Source organism: Rhamphochromis sp. 'chilingali' (genome assembly GCF_963969265.1).
Source record: "Rhamphochromis sp. 'chilingali' genome assembly, chromosome: 17".
NCBI classification, from domain to species: domain Eukaryota; kingdom Metazoa; phylum Chordata; class Actinopteri; order Cichliformes; family Cichlidae; genus Rhamphochromis; species Rhamphochromis sp. 'chilingali'.
The window spans coordinates 8,466,573-8,481,073 of record NC_137944.1 but is presented as its reverse complement, the minus strand read 5'-3'; the positions used below and the strand labels follow the sequence as shown (position 1 = coordinate 8,481,073).

General features: G+C 40.9%; 1 protein-coding gene across 3 annotated transcripts in view; it reads left to right on the top strand.

The window, feature by feature from the left end:
• The window catches only part of trappc9 (trafficking protein particle complex subunit 9), a 242,605-nt gene extending 228,503 nt beyond the window's left edge, over positions 1-14,102 (top strand). For 2 of the 3 annotated variants that reach the window (XM_080863780.1, XM_080863781.1), the window contains exons 23-24: positions 10,333-10,556; positions 11,309-14,102. In XM_080863780.1, the coding sequence (XP_080719906.1) occupies positions 10,333-10,556; positions 11,309-11,488 (404 nt within the window). In that variant the 3' untranslated portion in view covers positions 11,489-14,102. The remainder of the gene's footprint in view (positions 1-10,332; positions 10,557-11,308) is intronic. The other variant, XM_080863782.1, reaches the window with a different exon arrangement.
• Positions 14,103-14,501: the final 399 nt, after the last annotated feature.

The following is a 14,501-nucleotide window of genomic DNA, read 5'->3' as shown; positions in this document are numbered from 1 at the left end:
GCAGAGACTATGAACCTTATTGTCATGCAATACAGTTCTCACATTTATCATGTTTCAGTTTGCAGTTGTGCTCGTCTGTGTTTGCAGACATCGCTGAATTGTTAATTCATGGCCAAAGCACCCAGTGTACCTTTTTTTCTTTTTTTCCCCAAATCTGTGATGCTACTATGCTTGCATTGGTTGCAGTTATCAAATTATCATACACTTTTTTTAGGTTAGTTAAATATTCTATCACTATATCATCATAATGTGTTATAGCACTCCCTGAAGAGTGCTTGTCAGGCCAGTTGTGATATTTATTAACCCAAATGAGCCTCCACACATCCCAGGGATATCTGTTCTTACAACAGTGAGCAAGATGACATCCAGTTACAATAATACAGTCAAGAAGAAGCAAGAAACCAGAGTTGACAAAAGCTAAAAGCTGCAATATATTGCCAAAAGTATTCGCTCCTCTGCCTTCACACGCATATGAATTTGAGTGGCATCCTATTCTTAATCCTTCCAAAGCCGACTCTTTGCAGCTATAGCAGCTTCACCTCTCCTGGAAAAGCTTTCTATAAGCTTCAGGAGTGTGTTTATGTGAGGTTTTAACCACAGACACATTTGTGAGGTCTGACACTGATGTTTGGGAAGAAGGCCTGGTTGTTTCCTACTATTACGTGTGTTTATGCAAAGCTAAGCAGCTGCTGACTGTAGCCTCTGATTTAACACTTGTAAAACTACCCTGTGGATGAACAGAATGCGGATGTTTTGTTTATAATCCACAGGGTTAGCTATCTACCCAACCCCCAAAACAACAAATCGGTCATCTAAGTCAGCAAATCGGCAACCAGTCTCCATGGTCTCATTATTGACAGTACACAGATGAGTCACTTTATGGATTGTGACAGTGGGCAGAATGAATAAGAGCAGGACTTTGTAATTTGAATTTTTTGTTTGTTTCTCTGCATCTAAGCTGTTGGATCTTATAGATGTCAGAGTAATTTGTTTTAAAGCAGATAATGAGAATTTTCTTGTTTTTGGAAATCGCTTGAGAACAGGAAACATTAAGACTTTTTTTTATGAATAATAGTTGATGATTGAAAGTCATCTGGTAAGTGTATAATCCGTCGTGCTGTATGGTCACTGATAGAGAGAAAAGCCGTTCTGGTTGTGTTAAAATCAGTGTTTTGGATTTTCAGATTTATTGCAGCAGCTGCTTTTTCCTGTTTCACACTCAAGCTATCGATGTCTGCTGGGGGAAGATGGCCCCAATTACTTCTTGTCTATATGTGATTAACAGAGATTTGCCTTTAAACTCTAAGTGCAAGGATCTGTTCAACACTTATCTTCTGTCCAGCTCACCTCAGACATGGACCAGTAGCTTCAGGCGTGCTCCTGATTGTGCTCCAAACCACATTGGACACATGGAATATGAATTTACATTTACATTTCTAATAGTTTGAGTAACGCAGAATGGTCGAAGACGCCTCGAGATAATATATCATGACCGGTGTCGTTTTGCATGTATTGCAGTCACATAAGTGTTGTCTCAATCAGGCGAGTGCATCTCTGAGCTGTTAACATGATTGGCCTTAATTAATTCAGAGTTTTCTGATATCAGTCCCAAATGTAGTCTGCAATCAAGTGTTTTTTTTGCCTAATTGAAGCCAAGTGCCACACTAAATTATTTTATGGAAAATTGAAAAATTGGATCATGGCAGTTTTATTGCTGTTTGGTTACAGGTGGATATGTGAGAGGGAAAGAAGACAGGAAAGAAAGCCAAAGCCCAAAGCTCATATCCTGCTAGTGTGTACTGATGCTTCCTGGGAAGATATTCAGAGGGGAGGAATAAGAGTTCAAAAAGTAATATCACGCTGTAGCACAATAAGTCCTCAAAGTTAAAGCTGCAGAAGGCTAGATAAAAATGTGTACAGCCAGATAGTTTCAGTGTAGGCCTACAGGGTGTTCTCCTTTGTTGCTCAGGTGCAGTGGCTGTGGTTCATACTAAAAATGTTGTTACAACTATTTAATAGGTTACTGCTAACTTTAGCAATCATAGTCCTTTGGGGATGACTTTTAATGACTCCAGTGCTTTCTGACACTTGTTCTAGTGTCACAGTGATGTTGAGTTGGGGTTTTTTCAGTGTACCTGGCATATAGGGTTGTTCCAGGCTTCTTGGAAAACTTTTGTGGATTTAGGTTTTCTCCATATTGTCTCTCTCAGTTGGTCCTTGTTTTGAATCTGTGGGGAGATTGCATATTCTTCCAATGTCTGTGTAGGTTGTCTCTGGGTTTTCTGGCTTCCCTCACAGTCCTGAGATGTGAGTGGGGTTGGGTGGTTTTAAAGTGGTGATTCTGCCCAGGGTGTACCTGCCTCTCGTCCTATGGCTGCTGGAATAGGCTCTAGCAGCTCCATGACCCTGAATTGGATACACAGACAAAGATGGATGGATACATATCAGTCACAGTTTTTCCTCAGTTTAAGAATAAACTATCATTCATGATAGTGTTCTCTTTAGCACACTGCATGTTTTAATTACTCCAGAAGCACAGGCGTGGTTTATTTCTATATAACTCAGAGCAGGAAAAATCATTTATCATAAAGTTGAACCTTAATTTCCTGTGGAAAAAAAATGGTAACATATGTATTTGACTAATAATTCTTCATAGTGTAAACAAAGTTATTTTTTTGCCAAGATCTTCTCTCTTAGGTGCTGAAAAGATGACGTTGTAGTAGGAGTGCTGCTTCCTTTCTACACACGTTAGACCAGTATTGCTGTTGGGGTAGCTAATAATTGCCCCCAGCCTGGTATGTCTACTATAAATATGAAGGATGATGTGATTCGGAGTCTTTGACAATGAGGTTGCTGAATGGGTAGTTGACAAAAAATGTACAAATAAGCAGTTTACTTTATCCTCAACTTATAGGCTGTATTGGGATTTGGACAGAGTGCGTTTATCTCTTAAAGCTCCAGACTACACAAGCATTTTCATAACCAATTCTCAGCATATGATAAAACCACAACTGGAAAAATTATATACAAGCATCTGCACTGGGAAAAAACCAGCAGTTAAAAAAGAGTCCACCCCTGCAGAGCTTAATGGGCTGCATCATTTCAACCAGGCATTTAAGAGAATTATAAGTTGTTTGGATCCCATCTAAATGCTGCTACATGGGTACATAAATTGACATAAAAACCTACACATTTAAAAATATTTTCCACAGTCTATCAAGGGGCTGGCATCAACATGAGAAAGCTGAATTTCTCTCAAACCAATTGTGGACTTTTATTTTATTTTCCCCCTCAAAATTACAAATGCTGTTTGAGGCCTTCCAGAGTATTATAGTATATATGGAATTCATATAAAGACATTTGTGGCTCCAGAGGAAACTGCATGAAGTGTGTATGATCAGCTGGAACTGAAGTCAGTTCGTGTGCAGTGAGAAAAATGTGAGCTTACGCAAATCTCTGTAGCTGATTGTGATCTGAGCCTCGGAGCTGTCGCCTGCATTAAAGTATTTGCATAACACCCGATTCTGTATGTTGAGCAAATTATACCAAGTTTTCTAAACATCCATCGTGGGTCTGAGAATATTATTAAAGGTCAAGTGTAAAGGATCAATGATAATATAGTGTATATTTCCATTTTACAGTTACATTTTTTGGGGAAAAATAGATATTGTTTCTATACTTTAGTGGATGCTTGTCAATCAGCCTATTAACAGTGACAGTGATCTGTTTTGAACACACAAACACAAAGATGTTAGGCAACAGATCCTTTAAGTCCTGTAAGTCATGCGGTGGGGTCTCCATGAATCGGCCTTATTTGACCAGCACATCCCACAGCTGCTCGATTGGATTGAGTTCTGGGGAATTTGGAGGTCAAATCAATGCAAAGTCATTGTTTAGCTCCTCAAACCATTTCTGAACCGTTGTTGCTTTGTAGCATTAGGTCTGCTGAATAGGCCGCATCCATCAGGGAACACTGTTTCAATGAAAGGCTGTGCATGGTGTGACATAATGCTTAGGTAGATGGTACGTGTCAAAGTAACATCCACATGGATGGCAGGACCAGAGGTTTCCCAGCAGAACATTGCCCAAAGCATCACACTGCCACCGCCTTTCTTTCTTCCATTGCTCTGTGGGCCAGTTCTGATGTTCACGTACCCATTGTTGGTGCTTTCAGCAGTGGACACACTGACTGTGTGTGTCTGTGCAGCCATGCACAACAAACTCTGATGCTCTGTGTGTTCTGCCACATTTCTATCACTTGGACGTTTCTTGGACTCCTTTGATAGATACTGACCACTGCAGGGACAGTCTGTCCTTTGTCAAACTCACTCAAATCCCTAAACTTGGCCCATTTTTCCAGCTTATAACACGTCAACTTTCACTTCCTCCCTAATTCATACAGGTGCCACGGTGAAGAAATAAACAGTGTTATTTACTTCACCTGTTGGTGGTATATGTACACTGTGCACTTGTTCAGAATAGTGTTAGCTAAACTTATACCCACACACTCTTGTTACAGTTTATTAACTCTCTCTATAAACTGCTAGAGAATCCTCTGAGGAATCCCACAGCTGTCCAGTTCTAATTTCAGTTTTTCCTCAGTGTCTGGATGTGCTGTGGAGGTCACAAAAGGGGGCTGTGGGTTGTTTCATCATTCTGCTTTATCCACAGTTAGGTCTGGCAGGAAGTCAAGACTTTTTTTGCAGGTCATCCCAGTATGGGGCCACTAAAGTGTAATGGCACACAGCCATCTCACTATTGCTCTCCCACACTATTGATCTGTTTTATTTCGAGATGCTGCTGTATAGCAAAGATACTAGAGCTAAAGCGTTATTTTCTCTTATCACACTCACAGTTTAGTGGAAACAAAATTGTTGAGGAAAAAATCCAAGTATTTGGTAAAGTGTGAACCATGTGCTTAAGGCGGGCTGCGTTATATCATGCCTCGGTTGTTTCAATACAGGCAGGAAGGCAAATGAAATTAGAAAGCAATGGAAAACAAACAGAATGAAAATATTGAAGGTTACCACTTTATTTATATATTTTTTACATGTTAGGATCACTGGTGGGAGCATGTTAGTCGATGGTGCTGTTTGGATGGGGTCTTTACATTGTGAGGACTTTGGGTGACATCTGCCTTGTGTTGACACTGCAGGCTTTGGCACCTTAAAACCAGATTTTAGCTGAAATGAAACAACATTTGAAGAGCCATGAGCCAGTCTAGTTACATTGTTGGCCTAGTTTTGTTTTTATATTCATTCATGGCATTTCTGTATTCTCTCTTATACAAGAGAGCCTCTCACATCTAATGTGATACTTATATGAAGCGCTAAAGAGCACGCTCTTATTTCCACTCGTATTCTGACGTGTAGCAATAGGTGGAATTGTTAAATGTCTCAAAAGGTTTGAATGATCATCTTAACCTGTGCATCCCCCTTTTGAGTGCAGCTGAAAGTGAAGAATAAGGATGCAAAACAATGGCAACCTTGGGTGCTGCTCTGCACACAGTGAGCCAGCAGAGTACAGCAAGAAGAGGAAAACACAGAGATTGAATCAAGGGCGAAAAGGGAGAGAAGTATTATTTTGGTAAACATAAGTCACGTAGCCACCAGTCGGGAATTAAAGCGAACGCTTTGGATGAGTAATGCTGCTGCTGCTGTGGTCGTGGTGCTCAGCGATGAGTGCGTACAGGCTGGAAGCAGCCCTCGGTAAGGTGTCCCGAGTGGAGACGAGCCAATATTTTTCTACCAAGCTCATAAACTGCAACATAACCCCCAATCTTTCTGCTACAGGCTGCTTCTGCGGAGTTGAGCAAGTCTGCTTGTTTAGGGTGAAGCTTCTTAAATCTGCTTCTGTTAACTGTTAATAATTACATACAGTGTTGGGTTTTGAGGAGAGGGGACAGATGGACAGCGATTACTCAGACCTTTTAGAAACATGTTGCAATGAGAGCAAATTTATAGCCGAGTAAATTTGCCTTCGCAAACTTATTAGACTGCATATGTTGCCACAGGACGGCCCGAAATCAGCAGACTTGTAGATGTACTGGCCTCCTGCTCCAACATGATTAACGTGGAAGTGTTTTATGTCACCTGAAGTAAGCGGGCTCCTATCATCTTTTCGTTGTAGCAGATGGAATATTTGATGGAAAGACGAGAGATATCAAATGAGCCGTTGTTATGGGGATAATTCTAAAAGGGGCAGATGGCTTTGGGGAATATCACAGGCTGGTGGGTTATTTTTAGACTTACTGCAGCACACCTCAACCTTTCAAAGCACATCCTCCGCCTCCGTTGGAGCATTCATCAAATGACCCTGCCTTGCTAGCGGCCGCTGGCCGGGATGAGCTGTTAAACTCTGCTGACCTGGTCATCTGGGCCAGAGCACAACTCTTTGTTAATGTTAATCCTGCTGGATAAATCACTGTCGGTGTAGTAAGCCTCACCAGTAAGCCTGGTTTTACTTTACACGAGGTCTTTTGGTCGTGAGCAGGTCAGAGAAATCACTGTTGATTGTTCTTGATTTTAGCGATTTGTAGTGTACTATTTATTATTCAGATATGGAGTTAGCTTTAATAATTACTAGCATTACTGTAAGCCTCTTCTCTTGACGCCATTGCTTTTCTTGCACCACAAAGGCATGCACGCTCATTGTCGACATATCGCTGATGTAATCAGTTTTCTGCGGCGTTAACGCTCCGTGTTTAACGAGCATTTCCTACACGCAGTGTGATGAACGTGACATCTGTATTTGTTTGGCTCTAACTCATCCTCTTCTCGCTGTTGCTGCACAGTATTTGAGAGTGAATCTTAATGAGCTGTATTGACACCCGCGGTGACGCACGTTATAGTCTAGTAAACACTGGCAAATCACCCGGTGTCGGTCGTCATCCTTATCTTCACCTGCGCTCCTACTTCAAGGGTGACAGAGACACTGCGAGGGGCGGAGAGGCTTGTTTAATCCGAGTTGTGTTTTGATCGGTGGCTTTCATACTCGCAGGAGAAAGTGTCGTCTCTCTCTCTCTGTTTCCTTCCTGGTTGCTGTGGCGACGCCTGCTGCAGCGCTTCACTTCTGCCAACTCCAGCAGCATCTGGGCAGAAGTGTGTGTGAGTGCGTTACACATATTATGTAACAAGTTAGCACAGGCACCAAATTAATAAACAGATCAATTTCTCTCGTTCCTTGGAGTTTATTAATGAACCCGTCACAACCCAACAAATCAATACATTAAAAATGAGCTGAGTTCTCTCCCAAGTCAGTTCTTAGAAAACACACACATCCCCTGTGATGCACCTGTTGCTCCTGCAGCACTTGTTGGAGCAGCATTTGGATATTTAATCCTCCTTCATGCTGACTTTTACCTAATCTGTGTTTTGTGGCGTCTTTCGCTTGCGTAATTCCCTCAGCTGGCCAAACTGCTCTATGGCTCATTTACCACCTCATTTTCTTTGCTGCTACCCAACCCTCGTCCTCCTGCCTGGTCTGACGTGAAGTTCAGATGAGGATATTTATTTCACATTTTTTCTAGGATCTGATAGCATACTGCTCCGACGTGCTAACGTTCTGAGGTGAGTTACGGCCTGTTGCAAGTTTTGTGAGGTGCTTTCGTGATATTTAATGGATCGGATTACATTTTTTATTTTTCTCCGATATCCGATCCAGTAATTTAGGTCAGTATCGGACCGATACCGATACGTAATATCGGATCGGTCCATCTCTAGTAGATACACAAAAAAACTCAACTTTAATCAGATTTTCATTACAAACGTGTTCTCCTTAACTTGTTCTGGATTATTTTTTTCCCATTTAAAGCCTGTGAGATGAAACTCATGCTTATTCAGCCTTCATAAAACCTCGATGCAGAACTTAACAGAAGGCTTTGGAGATAAACTGCGCACCGTGGTTCTCTCAGTTCTGCACAACAACAAGAAGAACACGGCAGATGCTTTTCAAAAGCTGGAGGGACTCGTAGACGTTTACAGATGCGCCTAGTGAGCCATAGCCAGTCAGAGACCTTGATCTCTCCCGTCTTGGCTGGCTTTTACTTTGCTTGTATGTGCTAATTTACCAATTTGATGAAATCCTTTTTATATAATCATAGGTAATTGCATCTATTTCTAACTCTTGTGGAATTTTCCCCTTAGCAGTGGCCCTCTTTTTCTTCCCACTTGTTGTTTTTCTGCGTTGGTTATCTAAGTCAGAAGATTGCCTCTGTGCTGATATGCAATCGAGGATGGCAGAGTAGAGAAACTGCAGCAAGTGTTCAGGCTGTGGGTGTGTGTGTGACAGAGCTGCGCGTGTGTGGGAGTTCATCAGCTCATTACAGACTAACCATCCTCTTTTGTTCGCTTTTAATGTGAAAGAATTTGTTTCCAGTTTTAGAGTCAATGTAGGCTACCTATAATTTGCACATCTCCTAGCAACAAGACTTTGAACAAACTAAATATAACTACTTGCAAAGGTGTCACTATAGGCTGAGCGCTTCTGGCTATGAAAGAGTTGTGTTTTGTGCGTGTGTTTATGGATGGGTGTGTGCACGCACATCACCAGAGGTCTTCCAGTAAGAGCAAAAGTCCGTAATTTTCCAAATGCTCTTCACAACAGCGTGAGGTGATTACAGTGTTGGAATAACAGCAAGCAAGTCAAGTAGATCTCTGCTGTACATTGTAGGAAAACTTGATCATGTGCACGTCCACATGGCTAAACCTACTTAGTTTTGACACAATGTAATAAGTATTTGCAGGAAGAGGCCTGTATAGAGACAATGAGCGGATCACAGAGCTGCAGTTTCTGCTAAGTGAGTTCGTGTACTGGAAAAGGCAAAGTAGTTTGACTACCGGGAAATGCATTATTTATACATGCACATAGCTATCAAATTAATATTGGTGGGACAGTGAATGTAATGGGGGTTAAATGCACGCAGAACACATTGCAGTTCGAGCTCAGTTGCTTGAGCGGCCACAAAATGATCCGGGTTTAGAGCGGGAATGGATCACTGTGCTGTTAAAGAAGTCAACACTTTCTTTTCTAAAGAAAGAAATATCTGCTGCTGTGAATAAAAACAATAAGTACTCGAAACAAAACAAACTTCTTTTTATTCTAGACTACAAAGGTACAAAAAGTGTGGAAGAAGCCTCGAGCTAAATTTAGTAAAAACTGGAAAATCTACAATATTGCAAAAAATAAACAAAGACAGTTGATGATATTATCTTCATAATCCAGCCTTACTCTCAGGGCTATATTAAAGTTAAATAATAATAATATAATCATAATGGGATTTTTAATTGATTGCATTGAGATCTTGGACGTCCACTTTAAGCTCTTAAGACCCAAAGTCTTTCATGGCATGCATTTTTAATTTCTCTTGGTTATTTGGGCTGATTGGGACCTTTATTAATGCAAAAACAAAGAATTATGTAATTTATTTTAACCTGATATGCATTTTAGCTACAAAAATTCTTTTCTTTGCAGGATATTGCACTGTTATGTGGATTGTTTATTCCAATCCTGGTCCAATATCAGCAGAGTAGCGCAGCATTTTTCAGAATAATCATTACAACATATGACAATCTTGCCCACTTACAGCGTTCTTTCTTTTTATTTTGCCAAATTTTTGTACTTAAAATTATAAAATTTCAATTTTTTTTCAATAACAAGAGTTTCACATTGTATGTTGAGTCCAAATGTCAAAGACGGGTGAAGCAAAACATGATGAGCAAGGGCTGGAACTAAACCAGAGAGGGAGAAGTGTCTACTGAGGTCATAGATCCGAGGAGGACGATGTTGCACCAGCGGCAGCGAGCTCAGCTCTTTCATCTGCCTGTCACACAGACTGAGCCGCTCTGACTCAGTGTTTATCACAGCCGCAGGTGTGACACTAGAAAGTATATGACAAGTGGTTTTCACGTGTGCGTGTGTGTGTGTGCGTGCACTGCTGTTACTCTCAGAGGAGTCATTACTCAGGTGATCTTTTCGGGAGCCCCTGAACTCCCACGTTTGAAGTCGATCTTCTTCTTAGCCTGCCCGGAGCGTGTAGGCGCTCAGTTCACTGAGCTCATTGTTCAAAACAAATCGTTGTGTCTCCCCCTGCACCTTAGCCAAATAGGGAACACATCAGGACTCAGTGGCCAACCTTTAGAGGAATTGAACTGAACTCACTCAGTGTGGATTTATTTCTTTTGCGGTTGTCACTGTGTGTGTGTGTGTGTGTGTGTGTGTGTGTGTGTGTGTGTGTGTGTGTGTGTGTGTGTGTGTGTGTGTGTGTGTGTGTGTGTGTGTGTGTGTGTGTGTGTGTCCATACTGATCCTTTCTGTCGTTCTGTTTTGTTTCAAGATGTGTTGGTGAATAAGAAACCGTGTGACTGCGATGTCATCGCCGACTGTAAAGTGGGGGATGCTGTGAGCCTGGAAGTAAAACTGACCAATCGCAGCAAGAATTCAGTGGGGCCCCTGGCTCTGAACGTGGTGCCATATCAGGACTATCAGAATGGAGTCCAGAACTACGATCTGGAGGACGGAGTCACCTTCATCGGCTCCAACACCTTCTACATTGATACGGTCGGTCAGAGCCACAGTTCTATATTCATGTTGTTTCCCAGCAAAGACCTGAGATATGCAAATACAAATCTATTCTTAATGGTGATAGGTCGTTGCAGCAGAGGTCACATATACTCAATTGTAACACAGTCACATCACAGGAGTTTAAGCTGATATTGTAATGGGCTCAGTAATTCCTAACTAAGGTAATTGCATTTTTTAAGCTCATAATTTCTGGAAAGAGGCATAGTTTAGTCTTCTTAGTTTAGTTTTCCATATATGCTGCACATCTGGGAACGGCAGAGACAGACGTGACTTTTGTGTTGATCGATTGCACAAGTCACTGTCAGTTACTTTAAATAGAATTGAGTGGCTAAGTAGACGCAGAGGAAAACACACTGGAAAGTCTAAAGGTTCTACTTTTCTTAGCAAAACAACCCTAACGCCTCAAAAGACGGCATGGTCCTTTTACTCTCATCGTAAAAAATTTCTATTGGCTCTGAAGAGATCCCCAGAGTCAGTATTTGTATATAACCGCTTCTCATTTCTGATGTTAAACAAGCTGCAGGCTGTTGAACAGGATTCGTCTTGTGCCAGAACAAAGAGTTTTAAAAGCACATGAAAGAATACTTGAATTCTTCGCTTTCATGAATGTGCAGAACTGCTTAATTCTGGCAGTCGTTCTCAGCTGAACGAGAACTTGTCTGCTCTTCATCATCAAAGCGAGGTGACCACTAACAGTTCTTACTGCTGTGTCTCTTTTCTGTCACCAGGTTAAACCCAACGAAAGTACTGTATGTGAGGGTGCCCTGCTTTTCCTTTACACCGGAGATTTCTACCTTAGTATCAAATTCCAGGACGACAGCGCTGGACGAGAGCTTCCTTTGGCCTGGTTCACTCTGCCCAGCGTCCACATCAGAGCGCTCGACACTCCACCACAGGCCGGGGCCTGAGGACTTCAAGGTCATAGACCTGACCAAGAGATCGGGCGTTTTGTTGCTGTTATATGTAAATACAGTAGCATTATAATGAATTGACATGTGAATATCATTTTGGTAAATGTTTCTGCATTTGTATAGTTAACACAACCTGTGTGCTTGGGGTGAATAAAAACAAAACACACAATTTGCAAATTTGCGCGGGGTAATGTCAGGTGAAATGAAATTCTCCATCCTTTCTGAGCGCAGCCATTTAGTGCAATCAAAGCAGGGAGACAAAGTAAATCGGCTCGTTTCCTGGTTAAGACAGCACAGCAATTCACACTGTTAACCAGCAGCAACACATGTTAACAATGTTGATCACTGAGGAAGCAAGCTAGCTAGCCTCAGATACAGGAAGTCATCTTATTAGCTGTGCAGCAGCATCTGATTTTGTGTAGCCCTGATTTGTCAGACTGTGGATTGCTCTGTGTTACACATACTGTGTGGTTGGTTGTCAGTTGTAAGTCAAGGGGGAATAAGTGTGCTCATGTTTTCATATTGTCTGAAAAATCAAGCTGGTTTGTTAAGTGGGTGCATGCGAACCAAAGTTAGCCTGCTTTTTTAGCCCATAGGGGTCAACTGGGGGATATTTGGACCAACACTTCCTGTTCTGTACCAGCCTCAGTTTTAACAAAGGCTGATGCATTAAAGAAGGCTGATAAAATATAATATGAAAACCTGAGCACACTTATATCTGAGCATTGCCAGCGGTTTCAAGATCCACCATTTACTTGCACACAACCACAGTCTGCTCACAAAGCCTGCTGTTCCTGGCCTGCACATTCAGCATATTCACAGGAGACATGGCTGCTATATGAGAAGAAGGTGACCTTGAACAAAAGTTTAAGTTAAGAATGGTTTTGATTTTCTCACCTCATATACTGGCTGGTTAGAAGCAGCCTGCTGGATAAGCCACAGAAAGGTAGCGCAAGACTCAACAAGGACGTGCAAAACGATGCTAGTGCTTTTTTAGTTGTTATTACTACAGTGCCAAATTCTGGGTTTAGCCAAGAGTGAACACTGAAACTGTTTCCACTGCTGTATGGACTTACCTCAGCCTGTATCAGTACACTGAATTATGGATTTGAGTCTCTTAGATTAGGCCTGTTGTGTGTGACTTATGATAGCTGTAAATATATGTTAAAAGAAGACGGCTATTGTTCATTTGGGCATCATTAAAGTTTTCATTTGTCTATCCAAGCCATTAAATATTCGTGCTTCATTTATCGTGCCCACTGAAGTGACCTTTACTATAACCGCTTTTTGCGGACGCTCGATTCTGACATTTACATTCTTCAAAATCCATAAACTGCACTTTGAGTTATACACAGTATATTTATAGCCTGTGATTGAGTAGCAGCTACACTGAGACTTACCACAGTGTACACATCTGTGTTTTAATGCTCATTGATGCACTGGGAGTTACCTAGTGCACCCACAGCACTGCTAATAGAGTCCATTTGAAATCTGTTTTCCAGTAACAGTTGAATTTCTGCAACCTTTCAGGTTACTACAGGTCCCAGCGGAGTCTGAAAAAAAGGCTAATAACAAGCTCTCCCACCACCTGACACTGAAACTGTACCATGAAAGAGTTTGTATTCATATAAAGTTGTAGACAGTAAAAATGCAGGTTTTATAGATGTATTTCAATGGACTTCTTTTTGTTTTAGTGCTGTGATGTTTTCTCCTGCATACAATGCAAACAGTTCCAAACTCATGCCCCCGGTACTGATGAGTTTATCTATGCATTTATTTGTTAGACTATTAATAGATTCTGCGCATGAGCGCCTATCAGCTCAATGTGCAACTCATTTAAAAATGAACTGTAGCTCTGGGTGGGTCCTCCTGCATTCATATGGTAAAAACATATTTTCTCTTAAACACAGTTGTTGATATCAAAGTGTGCACTCTGAGCTTCGGGCCGACAGACGGTGCAGTACACTCTCACTTTCAAATGTGCTGGACCTGAAAATCAACCTAAATAACAAAGCAAAGGTAGCAATTAAACGTATCCTACTGACTTTAAGTAATTTTGATTACATGTCAATCTTTTCCTTAATAATTAATTATTTGAATAACTAATAATGCTTATTTAGCTTAAAATAGCTTAATTCCCCATGTAATTAAATGGAATTTCAGTGTATTGTATTTGAAGTGACAATGTAAGTATATTTACTAATACTTAGACAGTAGAATAAGAAGGTAACAGGTCAGGTTTTTAAAACAACCATACTGTAAATAAATACAAGCAGTGCATAAGTAATTTTTCAGTACTTTTTGGGACAGAGGCTGTATTATGGAGTGTCTTAACCTTGGCTTTGTTGCATCTTTATTCTCCTACATTGTTATTTAATATTCATTATATATGTGTGACGGGTTTTGTGTTATTCAGTTGTCCTTTGTGTACTTATGGTGTAAGATGGGGAAAAATAGTTTTTCTGTTAAATTATCAAGAAATCATGCGCTAGTTGCATTTACTTAGAGTATAATTTTTTGTTTCCTTTAAAAACTTGACTTTTTATGTCCTTATTCTAGCGTATCTACCTTTCGATATATTCAAATAAATATAATTACACTGTAATTTCAAATAAAGTGGGATGACATCCTTAGTCACAGACTGTATTATAAAGTGTTAATAAATTTGACACTGTTTCAGTTGCGTTTTACTCCAAATGATTGCGTCCTGTCTATGGAGGCAAAGAATCGTGTTTTGGTTTGCATCCCTAGTATTGGAGCACAGATTCCACTAATTCACCGTGGATGCCTTACAGGGCCCAGAAGAAGAGCTGAAAATGAAAAGCAGAAAACTGGAGCATTAAGAAGCAAGTGAACCTTCTGTGTGCTTCAGACTGGCCTGCCTGAGAAACACGGCACGTGTTAGAAAGTATTAATTTTATCCTCGTCGATCAAACCAAACACTTGCCTGTCTTACAAACGCCACATGTTTGTTAGCAAAGTTCCCTCAGAGCTACTGAAGACGTTTGAC